The 23,038-nt window shown below is 39.8% G+C and overlaps 1 protein-coding gene and 1 long non-coding RNA gene across 2 annotated transcripts; one reads left to right on the top strand and one right to left on the bottom strand.

Moving 5' to 3' along the window:
- Window positions 1–433: 433 nt before the first annotated feature.
- On the top strand, window positions 434–5,586 carry LOC103353506 (uncharacterized). Its single transcript, XR_520009.1, has 2 exons — window positions 434–1,047; window positions 3,353–5,586. It is a non-coding gene; the product is annotated as an uncharacterized LOC103353506 (long non-coding RNA).
- Window positions 5,358–22,151, bottom strand: utp6 (UTP6 small subunit processome component). The gene is made up of 19 exons (XM_008276533.1): window positions 21,902–22,151; window positions 20,646–20,730; window positions 20,515–20,556; window positions 20,232–20,324; window positions 17,074–17,121; window positions 16,915–16,978; window positions 16,622–16,740; window positions 16,349–16,426; window positions 16,121–16,202; window positions 15,718–15,799; window positions 15,007–15,185; window positions 14,542–14,621; window positions 14,303–14,380; window positions 10,212–10,391; window positions 7,587–7,667; window positions 7,041–7,150; window positions 6,791–6,857; window positions 6,511–6,583; window positions 5,358–6,113 (listed from the first exon to the last, which is right to left on the bottom strand). Exons 1-19 carry the CDS (start codon window positions 21,991–21,993, stop codon window positions 5,947–5,949), a joined length of 1,800 nt encoding a protein of 599 aa, XP_008274755.1. The 5' UTR covers window positions 21,994–22,151; the 3' UTR covers window positions 5,358–5,946.
- Between the last annotated feature and the right edge of the window lie 887 nt (window positions 22,152–23,038).

The following is a 23,038-nucleotide window of genomic DNA, read 5'->3' as shown; positions in this document are numbered from 1 at the left end:
TTGATCCTAACATTTTAGGGTCTATTATCCAGCTCAGTCCAGTGTGTGTTTTGTTGTTGTTGTTGTTTTTGTTTGTTTTTTGTATTTGTTTTGTAATACTTTTGATCATTTAAAGCTATTTTATCTGATTTGCAATTTAAGAATGTGTGTCTGTTATATATTTTTTTTCCTTTACAAATTTATGATTTTAAAATGTATTTTATTTGAGCTGATTTATTACAGGCTCTTTTGGGGGGGATTTTATGGCTTGTGTGGGTATAGAGCCACAAGTGGGATGTTTGCCTTCTACAAAAGCAAAACTTTAATGTCCACTTCATAAATCTGCACACACACACACACACATATACATATATATATGTGTGTGTGTGTGTGTGTGTGTGTGTGTGTGTGTGTGTGTGTGTGTATTTTTATTTTTTCTTTTATTTAATTTTTTACAGTCTTTCATTGTTTTTGGTTGATTTGTTTTGTGGCACTTTTGCTGCCTGTTCTGATCCGTTCTGATTTGTTCTGACATGTCATGTTACTATTTTCTTCATCCTAGTCAGTCGTCTTCTATTCTCGGGGTCATGCTCCACTTTCGCAGGCGGAGGTGACTCTCACATATGGCATCAGTCAGCTGCTTCACTTCACACCAAAGCCCACAATCATGTCGGAAATTAGAGAATTTTCTTATCTAAATAAAAGTTTGACTAGGACGTTTGTTCCTGCATAAACTCTTATTAATAAGAGTAGCAGCTGTAGTTTCTACGTGATGTTATCTGCCTTCGTGTTCCTTCTCTCTCACTTAATTCTACTTTCTTGGACGCAGTCTGTTTCTGAAAAATGCTGTAATTGATATGATCGGTGGATTATTTTATTTTGAAGCTTGTGACCAGAAGCGACGTGTGAGATTTGGTCAAACTTGACGCTAAGTAGAAATGTCCGACTTGTTTCCTGACGAGATCAGCCCGGCTTCTCCTAATAAACCAGATCAGGCTTTACTCCAGGAGCAGCAGGACGGATGTTCATCATCACTTTCCTCATCACGTTGATATCTGACAACTGTCGGTGAGTTTGGACTCCTATCACAGATGTGTTCGTCACAAATGATCCAGTCTGAGCAGGTTGATCTCAGTGTTCAACACAGTTCCCGTTCTTGTTCCTCGTTGCTCTCAAAACTCATGATCATGAAACATTTCAGTTTGAATGCTGTGGGGAGAATTTGAAGATTTCTGTTCTTTCGACACCAAATGTCATATCATGTGAATCCACTTGAGCAGAGAAACAAGTTTAGTCATAGAGAGATGACGTCAGCATGTGTTGAGGGAGTGTGCATCAGAGAAAGAGGAATGTAAAGACCTGCGTTTAAATAGAGCACAGGAAAACACGAGAAAATTCCATTATATTGCTGCTAAACCATGTAAATAAATAGATCTTGCATTACTTTAGTAAAGACTGGCGACCTGTCCAGGGTGTCCCCTGCCTTCGCCCTAAGTCGGCTAGGATAGGCTCCAGCCCCCCCTCCCCCCAGTGAGGATTAAGCGGTGTAGATAGTGGATGGATATGGATGGATTACTTACTACAAGTATTCAGAAAGGTAATTTTATAAACACCATGCGTGTAAAACTATGCTATGAGATGACTTGTTGTTGTAAATATGCGCTATACAAATAAAATTGAATTGAATTGAAATTGAATTAAAAAGTATTCACTTTTCACCCCCAGTTATTGTTTTTAAACATTGAATCATGATCAATTTACTTTTCTGGCAGTTATTTAAAACTAATGACTGTTTCATGTCAAAGGGAAAACAGATTTCTACAAAATAATGTCATTTAATAAAAAAAAATATTAAAGTTTTTTTAAAAAGTGATTGCATAAGTATTCACCCCTTTCAAATCAGTATCTACATGATGCATGTTTGGCCACAGTTACAGCATTGAGTTTGTGTGGATGGGTATCAATCAGCTGTGCACATCTGGACACTAGTTTTACTCCACTCTTCTTTGTTAATCTGTCAGGTCAAACTGGGATTGTGAGGGAAAAGTCCTTTTCAAGTCCAGCCACAGTTTCTCAATTGAATTAAGGTCTGGGCTCTGAACTTGTCTTAAAACAATTTCTGTGTAGGTTTGGTGGTATGCATCAGATCATCGTCTTGCTGGATAACACATTTTCTCCCAAGTCACAATTCTCTTGCGGTCTGCATCAGGTTGTCTTTCAGGATTTCACTATACTTTGCTGCGTTCAATATAGGTTCAATATATACTCTACCTTTAAAAGCCTTCCAGGGCCTGCGTGATGCTGCTGCCGCCATGCTTCACAGTGGGGATGGTGTGTTTGTGATGATTGGCAGTATTTGATGGCCAAGAAGTTCAATTATGGTCTCATCAGATTAAAGAACCTTCCTCCAGTCAACTACAGAGTCTCCCACATGCCTTTTGGTGAAATCTAGTCAAGATTTGAGATGAGCTTTTTTTCAACTGTGGCTTTCTCTGCGCCACCCTTTGACTGGTGAAGAGCAAGCAGCAATTGTTGTATGTGCAGTCATTTCTATGGCAGCAACTGAAGCTTGTAACTCCTTCAGAGGAATCATAGGTGTCTTCAAAAGCAATAAAAGAAGAAAACTTCCAAGGCGGGTGAATGCATTTTATGGGCACTGTATTACAGTAATGGATTCATGATTTATTCATGTGTATACCTGTTTGTATCCTGGGTAGTTTCATCTTTAACAGTGCATTATAAGTCGAATAAAAATATTTTGCAAGTAACCTCTTAACCTGCAGAGTTTTTAACTGTCAAATAAACATAGTGCTGTAAAATGTACTTATAAATTGCAGTGGAGTGAAAGAATCAAGTAGTATTGAGCATAGTAACAGTGAATTGTCAAAAAGCTGATTTGTCTATGGGCAGAATATGAATTAGCAACCAGTCTGATAAATAGAACACTTAGGTTTGAGCATTTGATGCCTTTAACATATTAAAATGAATATCTTTGGGTTTTTAGGTGGTTGGTTGGACAAGACATCACCTTTTTAAAGTTTTTTCATGTTTAACAGACCAAGAGTTTAAATTAATTGAGAAAACTGGCAGATCAGTCAGTAATGGAAATTATTGTAAGTGCAGGCCTAAACAACATTAATGGAGTAGGTTTACTTCATTAATAATCTCTAACTTTACTAAATAAATACAAGTAAATAAATAATAAACCCATAAAATGCAAATCCAACCAAGAAATCACTAAAGAGTTTTACATTCAAATTCAGAATCACAGAAAGACAAAGTACAACAATGTATGTTCAATCGGAGGTTTCACCCTTGTGCCCACACACTGCTCTCGCCTCCCTGCTCCATGTGCCACCCTCTCTCTCTGCAGTGCAGCGGGGCCATTAGGCAGCGGATGCGGCGGGCACTACAGGCTCAATGGTCTCTCCCACCATGAAGGCGGTGGTGGATGCTGTGTGGGCAGTGTGGAGCATCGGGGCCTCCATCTATGACTACATCCACACCAGCGCCATGGAGGAGCGCATCCACGCCCTGGAGAACGTCATCACCATCCACCAGTGTGTGATTGGGCTGCTGTCCGCCGGCGTGTTAGTACTTTTCACCTACATTTTCTTTAAGAAACTGTGAGGACCAGTGAAGCGATGGGCTGGGGTTGACATGGGGGGAGGTGGAGCAACCAGAATCAGTCCAATGTGGTAAAGTTAAGGCAGATAAAGAGGAATTGTTACACTTTGGGTACACTACTAAGGCCTGTAAGCGCTGTGATTGTGCTGTTAATGGTGGGATTATTTGGTTTCCATGGGGGGGACCTAACACATACACAAAGGATCAAGACATGAAGTTACTTTGGGAGGTTTTAACACCACTGCAGTGCCATCATTTTTTCCTAAACCTGTTAGGAAAAAAAACCCTGAGGTCTTTTTCCTCTATCAGCAATGAGGGGCTACAGTGTCTGTTTTTAAAGGTTAATATAACCAGTTTTTTCCTGATTTTATGTGCCAAATTGAAAAATGTGATTCAGTATATTATTTGAATAAATTAGGTACCAAACGTATTAATTGCTCCCTCAAATTTAAGGGTGAAAAAAAGCCGCTGAACTTCTGAAAAAAGCTTTTAAGCCATTGTGAGATGTCATGACGAATTGCAGGTTTTGCAGGCTCAACCTGTTGGGCAAAGTATATCTTGAACACGTTTGAGTATTTTCTCAGGTTAGCTATGCCATACAAAAAGCACCCAGTGCATTTGCAGGAAACATCAGTTTGCCAGTTTGCAATTATTTTTCTTCTGGGAAACAGCTCAAGTAGCTCAGTATTTTCATACACCAGAACATCTGCCAGCCCAAACAGAAACCACGTCACACGCTGTAGTAGCAGTAACTCCAAAACTTCAGCTTGAATCATTTTCTAAAGGGATCATTATTGAAAACATCATCCATCAGGACAACTTCTGCCTTAATTCACATTTTCATGACTAGTTTTAATTTTTGCACTAATTTCTCTCAAAGTCTGGCTGAGATATCAGGAGACGCTAATTTTGCTGAAACTACTGTCTATGAAACAATGACTGGGGAGTGTAAAGGTCTTTTATAGCAGAATGTCATTTCTGTTCTCTAATGAACATCTCTGCCAGTGATTGGAAGAGACCATAAAGTAATGTTCTACGTCCTTTACACTGTCCATGACTAAGCATTTTTCATTTGAGCTTGAATGTCAGATGAGACGAAACACATCCCATAACCCCTTGTAATACATTTTTATAGGTGTACGTGTGTGTTATCTATATTATTAGACTTTAAAAACAAGAATCCACTTATATGCTTTTGCCATTAACTTTAACTTTAATACCTCATGACTTACATTAATGTAGGTGCCATTGCTGTATAAAATGCAACAATTTGAAGTGTCCTTACAAACTGTAAATATATTTAGGTGTTGATGGCCATTGAAACATGTCATAGATGTGCTATCATGTAACACTACAGCTGCTTCTAATTTATGGTTTGTTTCCTAAACGCAAAATTTTGCACCATGAAGGGTGAGAATGTAAATGAGACGATACTTGTTACTGAATGGAAACAAGTATCGTCTCATTTACTTGTTACTGAATAGAAACAAAAAGGAGTAGGTGGTCAGTGGGAGCTATAATTGTATGAGTCCTGGGGTTGGGTGTATATCTCTGTTTATGTGTTATGCTGCTGTAGCCCTTTTCAGACATTGGATACACAACATTGCTGGCTCTGTCAGTCCATTAAAGTAGCGACATATTCATGGCAGTGATGGTACGTGCACAATATTTGCCATACGCTCGAGATTAGACAGACAGCACATTGTAATCTTGTGTGTGCCGATTTGATAATGCGATTACATGCAACTGTGTGAGTGATCCATCTTTTATTGCAACCTTTATAGAAAAGTGACCATTTAGACACACACACACAAAAAAAGAAGTTATCATCGGATTAATGCAGATGAGTGCATGTCTGAAAGGGGCTTAAGCCGGTTAGACCACGAACAGGGAACAACCCAAGAATGAAAGACTGTTTTGTATGTTAACAGCATCAAAGCTCATATTCTTCAAATAATGAATAAATGGAATTTAACAAAACTGGACCTCCTTACTGTATCAAATGCTTTGAACATCAGTCTGTTTATCAAACAGCACAGATTCTTGCACCCAAAAACTGAAATTAAATACAAACTCTACAGCTGCAATGTCGGAGAGAGCAGCTCAGTCAACTCTGAGAAGATTTCTTCTAAATGACGTGAAGCCTGAACAGGAGGCTCATTCCTAATGAACAGCTAACTTCAGATACTATAATACTGCTTTTTTATTTAAAGGCAAAAGAACATTTCGTGAGCAGGCAGAGAACCGGCCTTCTACTGGACCAACATGTGCTGCTTTTTCAGCTTAAACATTTGTTGTTATTATCTGAACCTACAGGCTTTGTTCAACACTACCAGGACCTTAAAGGGCCTCTCTTAAGTGTCCAGTCTGAATTAGAGTGTATTTGGAAGTGAATCTTTCCACACTCTCCCCTTCCAGAAACTTCATGGCTCTCCAGTGGATCTTGGCACAGTTCTCTGGCTGGCCAAGGTGCCCCAGCTCCTCCTGGATGTACTGCAGCCACAGATCTGCACAAAAATAAAAACAAGAGAAAACACTGAAGCTAAAATTGTTTGAAAACAGACTGATGCACAACAAAGATTACTCATATCTCAACACAGTTGACTCTGGGCCTAGAAACCATACGAGTAGTTTGTGGTGGATCCAGCCTCAATTTAAAGTCTCCAAGAATCTATTTTCACCCTCATCTTCTGAACAGATCAGAGTTATGTCTGCTTGAATAACTGTTTAAGTATCATCTGAAGGTTAATTGTTCAGTCTCTTGGTGCAGTTGTTCTATTAACTTGAAAACCTGGCATTTTCTCCTCCATGCCTGTGTAACAGGATACTGTAAATAAATGTTTTTGACTGCCGCTACTTCGCCTGTTGACGTTTGCTCCTTGAAGACATTTAAATTAGACTCACCGTCATCTGTGGTCCCAAACTCCTGCAGCACCCTCTCATAGTAGTCTCTCAGATGGTGCATCTTTGGAGTCTCCTGGAAGAACAAATAGCATTGCTATTGCACTCAGAATCAAAGAATCAAAATTAACCGTCCATCCTGAAGATTTTTTTTTCTCAGAGTTACAAGTCTTTTAAAACAGTTGTATGTGCCAGTCAAACTGAACCATGTAGTCAGTGGCTGTTGTCATTGTAATCCATGTAAAGATTGAGGTTTGCAGCACACAGTAGTTGATATACGTACTTGTTCCTTCTCAATTTGAATCATTCTGGTAAAAAAGGCCTTGGACAAGGGACGGTTTTCTTGTAAGCTTCGAAAAAAAAGAAAATTCCAGTTTAAAATCTACAGTTTCATCACAGGACACTAAGGATCTGCAGAATTTACTTTGCATTCGCAGCTCAGTCATTTTGGGATCAGTTCAACTTTCATATTCCTTTTGTATTCATCATCTAAATTAAGACCTACATGAGCAGACAAAGTTATCTGATGTTACCCTGTAAAGGTCTTTCTGGCTTTCTTGTAGCCTCCAGTGGAGTACGACCAATCGAGGTAGCGCTCTTTCGTCTCCATGGCAACAGCCGCTACTGCAGACAGTAGACCTCTCTGGGAACAAACAAGAGAACAAACTGTCTGCAAGGCTTTTTCAATTCAGAGGCTGAAACACAGTGCACGCATAAAGATGCCGTTAATCGCCCTTGCTTCATCTTTAAAGTGTTTATTATTTGTGTAAACATCGTGAACTGCAGCTGCTTTTCCTGATTTCTGTTTTATCAGGTGGCAGTGCTACAGGTTTTTATTTTATTGTGCCATTCATTTTTGTGTTGCACTTTTAAGATCAGCAACAGTCCTTCCTATTATTAGTAAAAAATGTAGTTCTGGTGTAAACAAATACACAAAGTCATATCTGTACGTGCCAAATGTTTACAAGAAAATCCTTCCCTGTCCCTGAAACACCCATCTAGCTATAAAAAAGAGATATGGGCTGTAATGAGAGCACCCTCTGCACTCATTTCTACTCTGCTGGATTGAGGTGTGTTACCTTGAAGACGGCTTCTGTCTCCTCAGGTCTCTGGTTGTCAGCGCTCCACTGGAACTGCAGCTGCCACAGCGGTAGACTCTCCTTTTAAGACAGACACATGTTAGTTGTATAACCATTTGAATAGCCAGGAGTGTGTACATACTGGACTGGATGCTTGCTTCACTCCTGTTCAAGCTGTTAAACTGCATCACTAATCAGCTACTTATAAAGTAAAGGGTGTGTTTCACCTATGTTTATACCACTGCAAATGTAAGTTCGCATGTTGTTTTGATTGTGCATGAAGTAAGTCCAGACAGACCCTCAACTACTGACTCAGACTTCTGTAGGTCAAGCTAGTACAGACAAGGATTTCATGTTTTATTAAACTGTTTCTCAACATGGTACAGAGGGCTTCATTAGGGATCAGACATATTTTGACTGCATTGCACAAGACCAGTGCTTTTAACTATTACCCACATTTGCAGAATACACTTGCACAATGCAATAATATCTGCAAAAGCTGTGTAAAATGAATTGGAAATTCTTAACAATGAGATACATGTCGTAGGACCTAAATATAGAGATTTTTTTTAAATTCCTTTTGAATTTTACTTAAAAAAATCCTGAATTCAACAAATTCAAACACAAAAAGCACTGGAGCACATTAAGAATTTGTGCATTTGTCAGACAGCCTTGAAAACCCTTCAGGGTTTTTTCCTGCATAGAGGAATTTTCGGCACCACCCAAAGAGGCTTTAGCCAGCGCCAAAGAAAAAGCGCCAAAATGATTTTAGAATTATTTTTTACTACTTTTTTTTTTTGTTTAACCACTTTTGTTAATTGAAGTTTTAATTTACTAATCTTTTCTTAAAAGGCATTTTTGTTTACCAAATAGTCGGAAACAACAGGAAAAAAGAGCAGATTTCTATCAACTAAAGGTAACACAGAGTCACTGCCTTTACTATGCATTACCAATCTCATTGTCCTTTTTCTGTGCTTGGAAAAACCCTGTACATTCATTATTTTTTTTGGCTAGGTGCTGGTGTAATGGATAGCAGATGCCTAAAAGTGTTGTCAGTGTCATTCAATATCTCCATCCACTTTTACTTTTAGACTGAACATGTCAGAAGAACATGCCAAACTTAAATCAGACCCATGCTTACAGAAATAATTACATGCAGAGATTTTTTAAAATGAATCATCATTCAGCAACATTAGCCTGCATCTGAGTGACAAATCACCTCTCTTTGCTCTCAGCTACAAGTTTCCCTCCAGGCCTATTTACTGTATCATTTAGAGAGTGCAATGATTATACAGCATTAAGCAAGATAAAGAATATGTCCACAGTTTCTTCAATAATTTATCTAAACTTCTGTGCCGTACTGTGTAATATTGAAATATTACATTGTTCAACATACCAGACACAAACCCTGGAGGTTTATACAATTTCTCAACACCTCCAGAGAGCGTGTTTCTTGAGAGAAAAGACTTGCATAATGAGCAGCGAGTTGTAATCCCCATACAGCTACTTCTCAGGGTCACAGTCTTGTGAAACCCCCACCACAACAATAACCAGCTGTTCTGCTCACTGGTGTAAAGGCCTGTGGCTGAGGCAAGCCATGTGTATTCATAGTTACACAGCACTATACTATGAGGTGCTTTGGAGCAGTGAGAGAGGAGAAGTGTTTGGGCTTCACAAAATGAAGAAGAAGAAAAGTTGTTAGGTGTGTTGTTTTATTCAAACTACTACGCTGCACTATAGACTCCACTGGTACCTCTGTTACTGCTGCACTTTTTCTTTTTTTCCACCAACAAACACATTCCACTACGTGCAATAACCATTACTACTTCATCCTTGTGTATATAGTCTTCTTTAAAAATAAAAAAAAAAACATCTTCCGTATATAATGTTTTTTTCTCTTGCAATTTTTGCACTGTGTGTTTTCTGTTTCTTTCCTACTTTTTGCACTGGGTGTTCCCAATTATTCTTGCACTGACTGTACACTTTTTTTGGAGCTGTTGTACCAGTGAACTTTCTCCACTGTGGGATCAATAAAGTTATCTTTATCTTTATAAAAACTTAGCTTAATGATGAACAAGAAAAAACACGATGACTACCAAATATCTGAGGTGCTGCAAGTGATTTCTACAGACTATTTCATCATCAACCCACAGCCTGCAAATCTAAGAGTACACAGCAAACCATCCAGTGACTTAAACCAAATTAAGCTAACATGTGAATCTGATTTGAATTAAAAAATAAACAAAAATTATTCACATCACAATTTTCATTACGTATTCACACTGGAAGGCAGCGTTTTTAACCTGTCTTCATTTTTTCCTCCCATATAGGCAGGGGAAGCCACTGGAGGAAATGAATGTGATGGAATAGAGACTAATTGGGCCAAGGAGATGGCCCACTTATACAGCAGTGCTGGTGGCTGCTGTATGTGTGTGCATCCATGTGTCTCCGCTCTCCAAGGACAACAATTATACTGCTACTGTAGCAGCACTGGCGCGCTCAGTGGGATAGTTAATGTGCTCTGAGAACACAGAGGAAATTATTGAACGTAATATGAGCAGATTATGTGGCGACAAACTCTGTGTGTGTGTGTTTGTGTGTACACACGTATATGTATGCGCATACCTTGGGATTAACGTTAGCGAGAGCATCCTGGAAATGCTTGCCCATGTCTCCGCTTCCCAGCTGCATTAGCGTCGGCAGACTCAGACTCCACATTGACACCGATTGGCTATAGCGCTGTGTGGCTGTCATGGCAACACTGGCTGCTCCCTCGGTATCTCCTGACGAGAGCAAAAGCTGCAGCTGGTCACAAGGAGAACATCATTTTAGTTGTTTCAATCCATCAGTACAGTGTCGTGTTACCTTTTTCTTTCTTTACAAGAAAGATGAAAACTTTATTTGAAATCAAAGAGAACGTTAATCCAAGAACATTTCCATCTTCCCGTTTTATTAAATAAATGCAATAAAACAAATATATAGGAATTGGGCGGCAAGGTAAATCGGTGCCTCATAGCAAGAAGGTCACCGGTTAATGTCCCAGTGAGGACACCCGGGATCTTTCTGCTTGGAGTTTGCACGTTCTTCCCGTGCAGTGTGGGTTCTCTCCGGGTTCTCCGACTTCCTCCCACACAGTCAGCACAGGCAGCACGTTGAGGGCAAAGACACTGACACGCTCAACAAACTGATTTGCAGGGCAGCGACACTGTGGGGGGTGCAGCTGAACTCTGTCACAAGAGGAAGATGCTGAGCCTGTGGCCATCAAACTGTTCAACTCCTTTCTCCAAGTATGAGACACCGAGTCAATAGTGTGACCTATTTTTACCTCACCTCTGTCTGTACCTTCATGACCTCATAATTGATAGTTTATATCCTCAACTGTACAACTCAACCTCAACTGTGCTTTAATAGTACAATAAACTAACTTATCACTGTGCAATCGTTCAGCTTTCCAATACTCCAATATACTGGTATATATTAATACTACATTAGTCTGATATATAACTTCTACTGTATATTTTAAACTAATGCTTCTGTGTCTCCACTTTTACACTCAACTCATTTATGTAACTTCTTGCATTTGTGTTATCCATCCATCCATTACCTATACACCGCTTAATCCTACTAGGGTGGCGGTGGGGGGGCTACAGGGCTACACTTAGAGACAGACAACCAAGCACACTCACATTCACACCTACGGACAATTTAGAATCACCAATTAACCTCAACATGTTTTTGGACTTGTAGGAGGAAGCCAGAGAGAACCCACGCGACAAAAAGTCTACTTTAGATCCAGGCGTTTTAGCAAACTGTAGGCCCATATCCAACCTCCCTTTTATTTCTGAAATTCTTGAAAAAGTTGTCGTAAGCCAACTGTATGATTATCTGCATAGAAATGTTCATAAATACTGGTTAAATTCTGGTTTATATACCAGATCATATTTCTCCCGTATTAGCTTCTCTTCATTGGCTCCCTGTGAAATCCAGGATAGAATTCAAAATCCTGCTTTTAACATATAAAACTCTCAATGACCAAGCTCCATTTTACCTTAAAAATCTTATTGTACCGTGTCATCTTAACAGCCCTTCGCTCTCAGACTGTAGGTCTACTTGTGGTTCCCAGAGTTTCCAGAAGTAGAATGGGAGGCAGATCCTTCAGTTATCAGGCTCCTGTCTTATGAAATCAGCTCCCAGTTTGGGTTTGGGAGGCAGACACCCTCTCTACTTTTAAGGTTATGCTTAAAAAGTTCCTCTTTGATAAAGCTTATAGTTAGGGCTGCTCAGGATCACCTGAACTGTCCCTTAGTTATGCTGCTATAGCTTTAGACTGCTGGGGGATTCTAATGATGTACTGGTCTCCTCTCCTCTCCTCTCCTCTCCTCTCCTCTCCTCTCCTCTCCTCTCCTCTCCTCTCCCATACAGTTAGAACCACCACTACAAGTCATTAACCCTGTGTTTCCCCCAAGGTCCTGTGCTTGTTCTCCCTGCGGACATCTCTGGATCTGGAGCTTCACATCCCTGACCTGCAGCCGCTGGCCTCACCGACCCCCAGAATACTTATATTCATATTTATTGTTCTGTTCTATTGCTTGCTATCCATCTGCTATCCTGTTTTCCCCACCCCCTCAACCCCACTCTCACCCAACCACTTGAAGCAGATGGCTGTCTTCCCTGAGCCTGGTTCTGCCGGAGGTTTTTTTTTTTTTCCCTCTCCCTTGGGGGATTCTTGGTTCCTTCCCACCGCTGCCAACAGGTTCTCTGTTTAAATTTGCAAGGTCTATACCTTACTTTTTTAAGCGCTGTGTGATAACATATGTTGTAAACTGCGCTATACAAATAAAATTGAATTGAACTGAATTGTTACATTAACACTCGGAACCCCAAAACCCACCAGCCGGTTTGAAAGGGATGCTTTCTTTTAAATTGCCAAAATTGCACCATTTATCAGTCAGAAACTGTGAAAACAGAAAAGAATATCTGATTTTTAAGTTTCCAGCGGTGCTTAAATGAGTCTGCGGCATAACGTACTGTATGCTGTAACGTACTAACCAAATTGTGAAAATCTAGTTTTTTTCATTAAAATTATGTGTCTTCTGAAAGAAAAATCACTAAAAATGATTGTGTAAAAAACTTGTGGCACTCCTTTGTGTAACCAGGAAGCCATTAGTGACGTAGCTGTAACCAACAGCCACATCAAAAAATTCTGGGACTGTATGTATGGAAACAAATTTAAAATCTAAATAGTAAAATATCTATAGTACATGGAGTTAGCATTTGTCCAGTATCGGTAACGCCTGTATGAACTTTTTCAGTATATTTAATTATTTTTAATTTCAATTTTCAATTCAATTTTATTTGTATAGCGCATATTTACAACAACAAGTCATCTCATAGTGCTTAACAAAGGCAGAAACACCCAACAATCCAAAACATTTGGATTCCCTATACCTTCAGCACTCTGCAAGCAGTCCGCAACAGTGGGAAGGAACCGAAAACCCCCGCAGGGGAAAAAAAAACCTCCGACAGAACCAGGCTCAGGGAGGGACGGCCATCTGCCTCGACCGGTTGGGTGGATGTGGGATGAATTATACAATTTAGTGTACAGTTAAACAAGTTATTAGAAGTTATTGTCCTTTTGTTCCTCCATTTCAAATGGACCAATGAAATATTCCATTTCGTAGTTGGTGGAGGTAACAGGAGGCATCATGGTGGAGGTAACAGGAGGCATCATGGTGGGGGTAACAGGAGGCATCATGGTGGGGGCAGCAGGATGCAGAAGGTGAGGCCAGTGGCTGTAATTCAGGAGCTTAAGACTTTTATATGTTAGAAGCAGGATTTTAAATTGGATCCTTGATTTTACAGGAAGCCAATGGAGAGAAGCTAATACAGGAGAAATATGATCTCTTTTATTGGTTCCTGTCTAAACTCTGGCTGCAGCATTCTGTATAAGCTGGAGGTTTTAAAGACAATTATTAGGACATCCTGATAATAAAGAATTACAATAGTCCAGCCGAGAAGTCATAAATGCATGGACTAGTTTCTCAGCGTCACTCTGAGACAGGATGCTCCTGATTTTTGCAATATTACGAAGATGAAAGAAAGCTGTCCTACATATTTGTTTTATATGGAAGATAAAGGACATATCCTGGTCAAAAGTAACCCCAAGGTTCTTTACTGTGGAACTAGACGCTAAGACGATGCCATCTAAAGTAACTATCTGGTCAGATAGTGAGTTTCTGAGGATAAATCTAATATAGAAATTTAACATTAGCTTTTCTTTTTGTGACATATGGCATTATGACGTATGGCATTGTTAGACGATGGCAAAGACATGTGTGAGTGCTGTCTACTTCTAACCATGGTTTTGCTTTTTACATAGAGGTGCAGAACTTTATATTGCAGTGAAAAATGAGCCCACAGTGAGTAAAAAATATGACAGGAGCACAAAACACTCAGGAAGCCACTTTGTGTTACGAGGGTCAATTTCTCTCATGCTAAAATATTTTCTGTTCTTAAATGTGAGCAACTATAGTATGAGCCCGTTTCCACTCAGGTATAAATAAAGTGTTCCAATTCTGCCCTTTCCTCCTTTGTTTGAGTACAGTTCAGATAATTGACAGGTCATCAGATGAACTGAAGACAGGCTGAAGGACCCCTGTGATAACATGATTAATCTAATCAGATTCTAATCTAATCTAATGCAGACTTTAACTTACCCAGTTCTTGTAATAACTCTCTTTCAGCAGTGAGGAGTCGTGAGCGTGCTGCAGGACTCCCAGCAGCCTCTCCTGCCTCTGTGACACAAACATACAAACTCATGTCAGGTTTTACTCCTCAAAACCACTAAAACCACTGATATTTTTCAGCATGCATTTTTAATTTCTAACCTAAGGACCAAACAAGATAGCACAGTGACACAGTAGTAAGGAGGAAAAAGTTAAGACGAGTCAGTCACTTTTTCCTTCAGCTCTTCGACGTTGGTTTTCCTCCTCAGCCTTTCCAAGCAGAACGCCACATAGCAACTCCACATGGACTCTAGAGGGCAAAGCACAGCAGTGGTTTCCCACTGACTCATCACGATGTCAAGAAGAGTGCAAGCAGTGAATTAATATAGGAAACAGCTGACCACTAGTTGTTTATTCACTCACTAACTAACCAACATTTGCTAATCAAGATAATGCAATGAAGTTGGAAGCTATTAAGGGACCCCTAAGTTGATATTATTTCATCCAACTGTTTTTTTTTTTTTAACTCTGACATTCAGTGAAAAGACACTGATTTTAAATACTTAATTTCCATACTTCACAAGTTCCCTCTAATTGAATGTCTATGACAAATATTTCTCAAAACTCAAACAGCGAAGTCAAACCTCAACAACTGCTACTGTGAATGTGTTCTCGGTGTATAAATGAGCTCTAACCAGAGTTGAGGCTCTTGATTCCCTCCTCATAGACCTGGCAGCACCGCTCCTCTCTGCGGTTGATGTCTGAAGCTCGGCCTTTGGCAGTCTGCAGCTCCGTGCCTGCCCCTGGAGCATTCAGCTCCCTCTTCGCCATGAAATCCCACGTAAAGCTGTCCTGTGTGTAGTTGGTCTGCAAGCTGGAGACAAAGACAGGGAAGGAGGTACTGCTTAAACATGAAGCTCTGTTTGAGTTTAAAAAAATATAAATGTGTGTGAGACACCGCTAAAAAGAAACTATTTTGTACTTAAATCTTAAAGGTCAATCGTTTTATTTTTCACAGCCAATAATAATAACGATTATTAGAGATCAAAGACACCGATAACCTATATTTGGATCTGATACACATTTGCAGGAAAAATTCATATTTTGGTGTCAAAATTTTGAATAACACAAACTTTAACATAAAACTTCACTGAAAAGCCTTTCCTAATGTTTTACATATGGTTAATTTTTCAACTTTTCAATATTCATTCTTTTGTGCTGATGGAGTATTGCTTGTTGTGTGAAATTGTTTGACACCAGAGTGGGGAATACAGACACGGAGAGGTGACTGCATCAGAGTCAAAGTAGTTTTAAATTACTTTATTTTATCGCAAATCAGTTACAAAAACTAAAATTTAAAAATGCTGAATTTCTAGTGTGATAATCCTCTGGTACACGTGTCTTACTCTTGGAGGATGAAGTCCTGGAGTTCCTTGGTGAAGTCAAAGATGGCTGCTATGTTCAGAAGTGAGATGACAAATTCTGCTTCTGTAGGACGAAAAGATTGTGGGACAACATCAAACCAACATTTGTTGATACCAGAGTTCAGTTTGGAATAAGAACTGATCGCATTAAAAGATAAGTTATCAAGACTAAAACTCTGTGTCAAATATAACAGGTGCAGACTTTGGTACTTAGGATTTTCTCACAGATATGATACTGATGCCACCCAGCCTTTATGTTTAAATACATTTTAAATTATGATAGCACACTCATGACAATGTATAAATGTCACATTTAAATATAGGTTTAGGTTATTAAGTCTTTTCTGTTTTTGCAAAGGCCTGCGCATAAATTTTCAAAGTTTACCTTTGATTTTCACCGTAGCATCTCTGTAGACAACCTCAGCCAGTTTACCACTCAGGACCTCTGGAGAGAACTCATATTCACCCTGGAAGGTGTAAAAAAAAAAAAAAAAAAGAAAAGAAAAAAAAAGCAGGTACTCCGACAGTGAGTACAAAAAGTACAGCCTCTGTGAATGTGAGTATTAACTTGTTGCATTTCCAACTGTTTGTGTTCAGTTTGTTTCACACTTACCAGATCCATCTCAGCCTTCTCCAGGTCTTTCTGTTGCTTCCTCAGTTTCTCACTATGCAGCAGCTCCATACGGAAATACTAGTACAGAGTTGAATTTACAAAACCATGTCTGAGACGTACAGTCACACTCATCAAATTCAACAGCTACATTTTCACTCAATTTAATCTGTGATCTTGGCATAGTTTAAGCAGACAAGTGAACAAACTCTTGTTTACAAAGTAAAGAGACTGACTCCCTTTTGATAAAAGACAAATATATTCTGAATCTTTTACCTCCTGGTAGACTTTCTGGTTGTTTGGGTGGAAACGTAGCGCCCTCAGAAACAGGTGTCTGGCACTTTCAGAAGAATTTCTATCCTCCAGCTCACTCTTGGCAGCCATGATCCACAGGGCTAAATATAGAAAAGTAAAGACAAAGTTACTATTAGCTGCTTTTGATTTGTTCATCTCCCAGATTGCATTCAAAAACCGGAATTTTCTGCTATTTCATGTTTCTTAAAGCACATTTTAAGACACGAAACATCAGCAGTAGTAAATGGGACTCTGTAAAGCACAGAATTCTGTACCTGGTTTGTCCGGATGGATGGCAAGCATGGACGAGAACACCTTGCTGATCTGGCCTTTGGTGGCCTGATAAGTGAAACCAAAGAGAAATTATTGTTGGAACACAAAGCATACAGTCTGACTTATCTGAAGTGAAGGCAACTGATGAGGTCTTTACGTACCCATTTCTTACAGAAAGCAACATGTGAGAGCCACAGCTGCACATCATCCTGCGGGAAAACAAGACATCTGACTCGTTCAAGCTTTCAATCATTTAGTGAATTTATACTAATTAGTAGGGATGAGAATCGAAAACCGTTTCTTTTTTAGAACTGGATCCCAGTGATTCGATTCTTGGGAATCGTTTGTCTGCCTCCTTAGCGATTCTGCTTATCGGTTCCGCTTACGTCTCCGTGCGTGATGACGTCATACGCACGAAGTGTGTTTTGGTTCAGAACTTTCCAGCATGGCGTCGAGGCAGAAGCACTCCAAAGTTTGGCTGTATTTCACGCGAAAAGATGACACCGGGGCTACTTGCAACACCTGCAAAGCATTGATTTCGTCAAAGTGGGGAAATACTTGCAATATGCAGAAACATTTGTCCACCCAGCATGCAATTCATTTGCGTAAGTGTAACGTTTTTGACACGCTACTTAGCGAAGGCGAGATTCATACAGGCAAAAGCAGGAGCGGAGCCACAGTCTCAGCGTCATCTGCTTTAAATACTGAAGGTAACGTTTCTCTCCTCCAGGTCCTCCTGTCTGCTGTGTAGATGTTAGCGCCATGTTAATCCCCTTTCATTGTATAAATACTCTCCATCTCCTTAACTTACATTTAGATGACGATGACTGCCAGAGCCTTGCTCGCTCAGAGGCTGGCTCTCACACTGGCTCAGAGGCTGCAGCTGGTAGCTCTCGTGCACCTTTGGCAGCCCCGTTCATCGAGGCAGGGAAGAGTAAAATGACAGAGGCGAAGATAAACGAATGTCACCAAGCTGTGACCAGATTTTGGGTCAAGTTGAATGCAAAGCACTGTAAATATTCCCAAATGTTATATTTTGATTGTATTTCCTAAGGACCTTCATATCTTGCAAGGTACACAAAAGCTGCATGATGCCTCTAGGCTCCTCTACATTAGAGAAATAACTAATCTAAATGTTTGTTTCCTAAGGTTACATTATTAGTGCATGGATATGCCAAATTTTTGTCCAAAGGTGACAATATTAAAGAGTTAATGCAAACAGAACTATTTGTATTATTTTATTTCACACTCAATGAGAATCGATAAGGGAATCGATAAGGAATCGTATCGATAAGCAGAATCGTTAATGGAATCGGAACTGCTAATTTCTTAACAATTCCCATCCCTACTAATTAGAGACATTTACACACTTCAAACATTAGACGATGCCATCTGTTGTCCTTTGAGTAGAATAGAATAGAATAAGAATACTTTATTGATCCCCCATTGGGGGAAATTTCCATGCCACAGCAGCATCCAAAAATATATAAAGTACAAGAAAATTACAATAATTAAGTAATATGCATCCCCGGTGTTCGCAAAAGCAGGTCCAAGACCCCACCATCTCCGTTTGGGCAGTCCACATACTGGCTGAATGTAGGGAGAGTGGTAGAGAGCGATGTATAATTTAAGTCTCCTGAGATAACAATCAGAGACTGAGGGTGTGATGTTTGCAGCTGGAACACTGAACTATGGATGAGTTCACAGGCTGCAGCAGCATCAGCTAAGGGGGGGATGTAAACTGTAATCGCCAGGACGTGCAAAAACTCCCTCGGCAGGTAAAACGGCCACAAACCAACCGCCAGCAGTTCATCATCCTTTGTGCTGCGCTGCTCTTAAACACTAATGTGCCCAGCATTACACCATCATCTCATCTTTTGGGAAGCCAAAATACAAAATGTTTTTTCGGTTTAGGGAGAATTGAATAATTACATTATTACATTCTTCCTTTCAGTGGACTAACAGAGGAGTTTAAAGTCACCCATTCCAGAGAGGTGATGATGTACAGAGACTCCGCAGACACCAAAGTTGCAGCAGCAGGAATCCTCGTGAAGACCGGGAGGAAGTGGGGAGCGCAAGAAGCCGTCACTAAAGCTGAAGCGCAACTAAGGCATAACGTGCTGCTGGGCTCTGTGGCAACGGGAAGAGCAGGTCTTGGTTTCCTTCCGAAGCCACATTTCAATCTAGCCCGTGGAGAGTGTTGACTGATCCAGGAGGAGATAGGAGCAGAGGTGAAGGAAGAACGCCGCAGTAAACTTGTCGGTATGTCCAAACAAGAAGCGTGGACCAGGTGGGAGCAGGCAGATTCCCGCAGAATCACCTGGGCAGAGCTCTGAAAAGCAGAACCATCTCGCATAAAGTTTCTCATCCTGTCGGTCTATGGTGTCCTCAAAAGCCCGGCCAACCTACATATCTGGGGACTGGTAGACACTCCCGAGTGAAAGCTGTGCCAGAAGAGGGGCACTCTGGAACACATCTTGAGCTGCTGCTCAAAAGGGGGAGGGGTGGTACCACTGGCGCCACAACAAAGTGCTGAAAGCGTTGGCAGAATCCATCTGCACAGTGATCCAGCACAGCAAGACCCAGGTAGCTCCCAAACAGTTAATCACCTTCATTAGAGCAGGGCAGAAGGCTCAATACCACCAGCCCAACTCTACAGGGGGACTCCTCACCTCCACTTGACTGGCAGCTTCAAGTTGACCTTGGAAGACAACTCAAGTTCCCTGCCAACATCACAACCACTTCTCTCCATCCGGACGTGGTACTAACATTGGAATCCACTAAACAAGTGATTATCATGGAACTGACAGTCCCCTGGGAAGGACTGCATTTGAAGAGAGCCACCAGAAACATCTTAGAGGCCAGAGACAAGGCCTCACGGTGGCTGTGGATCTGTAGGGGGGATCGGTGGAAACAACATGCCACTTGGACACAAGCCGGGAACTGATCACCCCCGGCTGGGTCGCCCGGATGAGGGTGTAAAAAGATTAAAGACCCGAAACACCCTCTGACCCCGGGTACTCCACTGATGAAGTGTCCAAGTCACACCAGAATGTGCATTAAAACTGTTGTAGCCATGTTTGTTGGCAAAAAGCATCATTAGTTGTATTACTTTCCAGTAATGGTCTAGTGATGCATTTTTAAAAATATGATGCCAATTTAAAGAAAATAAGTTTGACTTAAAGTGTTTTAGTGAAGTCAAGGCAGGAGGTCTTTCAGGGGCTGAATCTAATGTGTTGATGTTACGAATGAGGTACTACACTTTCAGTACACAACACTGTAAGTAAATGTAGGTGTATAAATGCAGTGGATACGGTACCTTCCACTTATTTGTAGATCTTCTGAAGATACTATTGATTCTGTGGATGATGGGGAACTCAATCTCCTCTCTTTTGAACTGGTAGTGTATGTGCTGAAAATGAAAAGTTAAGCACAGTTAAACAACATTATCTACATCATATGCCTACAGTAAGTACAGTTAACCAAAACATAATGTTTTTCTCTGCCATAACCTGAATCCAATCCAAAGTAAATACAATTTTAATATAAAATGAGTCATTGTGTCTCTTTAATTTATTTTTTTTTAACCACAGGATACTTACTGCTCTTCTCTTCTTTATCAGCTCTAAAACGTTGATTTCATACTGTAATTAAACAAAATTCTGAGTTAAGCCTTTTTAACTTTGCTTCAATCCAGTATAGAAATGTTGAATGATAAGGGCCCCCCACATACCTGAATGTATGCGATGAAGTCCTCCTTCTTTACGGCTAGCCTAGTGAGCTTGTATTCCATGGCTGTTATTCTTTTGATGATTGATCTAAAATAGAGAAAAATAACACGGTTTTGCTGAAAATACTTGTATAACCATACTGCAGGGAAAAGAGCAAAAGTAAACATGGCAATACTGCCACAACAAATACAAACACAACTTTGGACATTAGTTCACAAGAATGAGTAAAGAGAAAGACAATGAAGAACCTGGCTATTTCAAAGTCTATTTTATTTATATTAAAGTCTACTAGTTCAACAATTTCCCTGACGTTTGTACCGAAGGGATCAATAAAGTTTTATTCTATTCTATTTCACAGTGGCTGCTCCTAATCTCTGCAACAGTTTAACCTTCATGTGAGATCGAATCTGCTAAAGACCCACCTCTTGTCTTTAGCGTTAATTTTAATTTGACACCCTGACTTCATCCCTTATTTTGTTGTCTTCTAGTTTCTATTATTGTATTGTCCTTTTAATCAGATTTGTCTTTTAGCTGTGTTTTATTGTGTCTTGTGGTTTGTCATTTTAACTGTATAGCTGTCTGATTTGACTCTTGTTGTTTTACATGTGCTTTATAAGTACATTTGACCTGACTTGACACTACACCATACTTCAAAGTTAGGTAATCTGTTCTACAGTGATTTCAGTGATTGTGTGTGTGTGTGTGTGTGTGTGTGTGTGGTGGTAATTTTTTGATTCACAGCTATGTGAATCTAAAAATTAGAAACTATGGATCAAAACATTTACCCATATGCTCCAAAATCAAAAGTCATCACAAGCGTTCTGTAGGAGCATCTGCAGTGTTAGTTTCTAGATAACATCTGCCTTTCTGTTATTCAGCTTAAAGAGCAATGTGTAAATTCACAAATCAACACTGAGCTCAGATGTACAGTTTTATTGCCACCCTTCCATTGTTAGGTTTTCTTTTGGGTTTTTTTTTTTTTAGGTTCTTTTATTTTTTTCGTTGGGGGGGGGGGGGGGGGGTCTATTAATAGGATGGCAAAATATTAATAGGATGGCAAAATACATGTTACCATGGGGTGTTTCTCCCTAATAAATCCCTCAGTTTTCCACTTCTTTGCCAAATAATGTCAAAACCAAAACATTTCTCAGTTGAGAGCTCTTCTCTGTGAAATTGTCTTGTTCAACTGGGCTCACTTAGTTTTTGCTTTGCTGCTCTAGCGAAGGACAGCAACAGAAACCTTTGAAAGCTGTCTTACTTGACTTCTTTCTTGGTGAACAGTCCCACTCTCTCCAACTGCTCCAATTCAGGGATTCTGTCCTCGATCCGCTGCTGAACGATCTCCGCCATCTTGTCGCCGCGGCCGTTACGGGATTAAGCCCGACTGCTCTTTGATAGAGTTAAACCTAATTATATTATTAACTTTACAACGAAATAACGCAACACCGTTAGCGACCGTGTTGTCTCTCTCCCTTACACATGTATGGAGGTTGATCCTTCCGGTTCCGTCTGCAAATAGGTCCGACGGGAAACACGAGATTAATCCAAAATGACTCCACCGGTTCAAAACAAAAACTTACAGCATGTTTTCGGCCGACACTCACTATATTTAAGACATATAATATAATATAATATAATATAATATAATATAGAATAAAGTCAATAGTTCAAATTTAAAATAGTTAACAATTAGGGAAATTCATTTCAGTCTCGAAATTTTAATCATTGCAATTTAAAACCCATTTATAATTATTGTATACTACCTACGTGTATTTGATTTGACGGGTTTTTTTTCTTACAATATCATTTGCAACCTGTTATCGACGTTTTCTTCACTTAAGTCGTTTTTATCCACACTTACCGAAGTTGTGCAGTTGGCTATTACGCTCATTGATATACTTATTTTCTATAAGTTTATGTTAATATAAAACGCACATTTGATGGATATCTTGTAGGAACTGTGCCATTGAAGTAAAACACAATAATAATTTATTTAAATATTTTAATTGTTGCCTGTAACATCGTGTACCATACATACCACAAAAAGTCACTCTGCACTGGTAATTAAAATTTTAGTAACAAAAGTAACATAAAAGATTTTTAACATTCAGGATATCAGATTCTTTAATGTGCATTGTTGATTTATTACAAAATGTAAGGTAATGTAAAATGTAAAATAAGGTCAGATGGACGGTGCTCGTGACATGCATGACAGATTGTGCTTTAGACTGTAAAGTGTAAAACGTCATGTGAAGGAGAAAGTTGTACCTGCAGGATCGTCTTGATATGAATGCTGATAAACTCGATTTCCCGCAAAATCGCAGAAAGCGAGAGCGGGTTGTATGTCGTCTCCGGAGGGCAGCAGCCAATCAGAGCGCTGGATTATCTCAGGTCG

This window comes from Stegastes partitus, unplaced genomic scaffold (assembly GCF_000690725.1).
Source record: "Stegastes partitus isolate 25-593 unplaced genomic scaffold, Stegastes_partitus-1.0.2 Scaffold3, whole genome shotgun sequence".
Lineage (NCBI taxonomy): Eukaryota > Metazoa > Chordata > Actinopteri > Pomacentridae > Stegastes > Stegastes partitus.
Note: the sequence above shows the minus strand (reverse complement) of the source record. Positions and strands in the feature narration are given on the sequence as shown.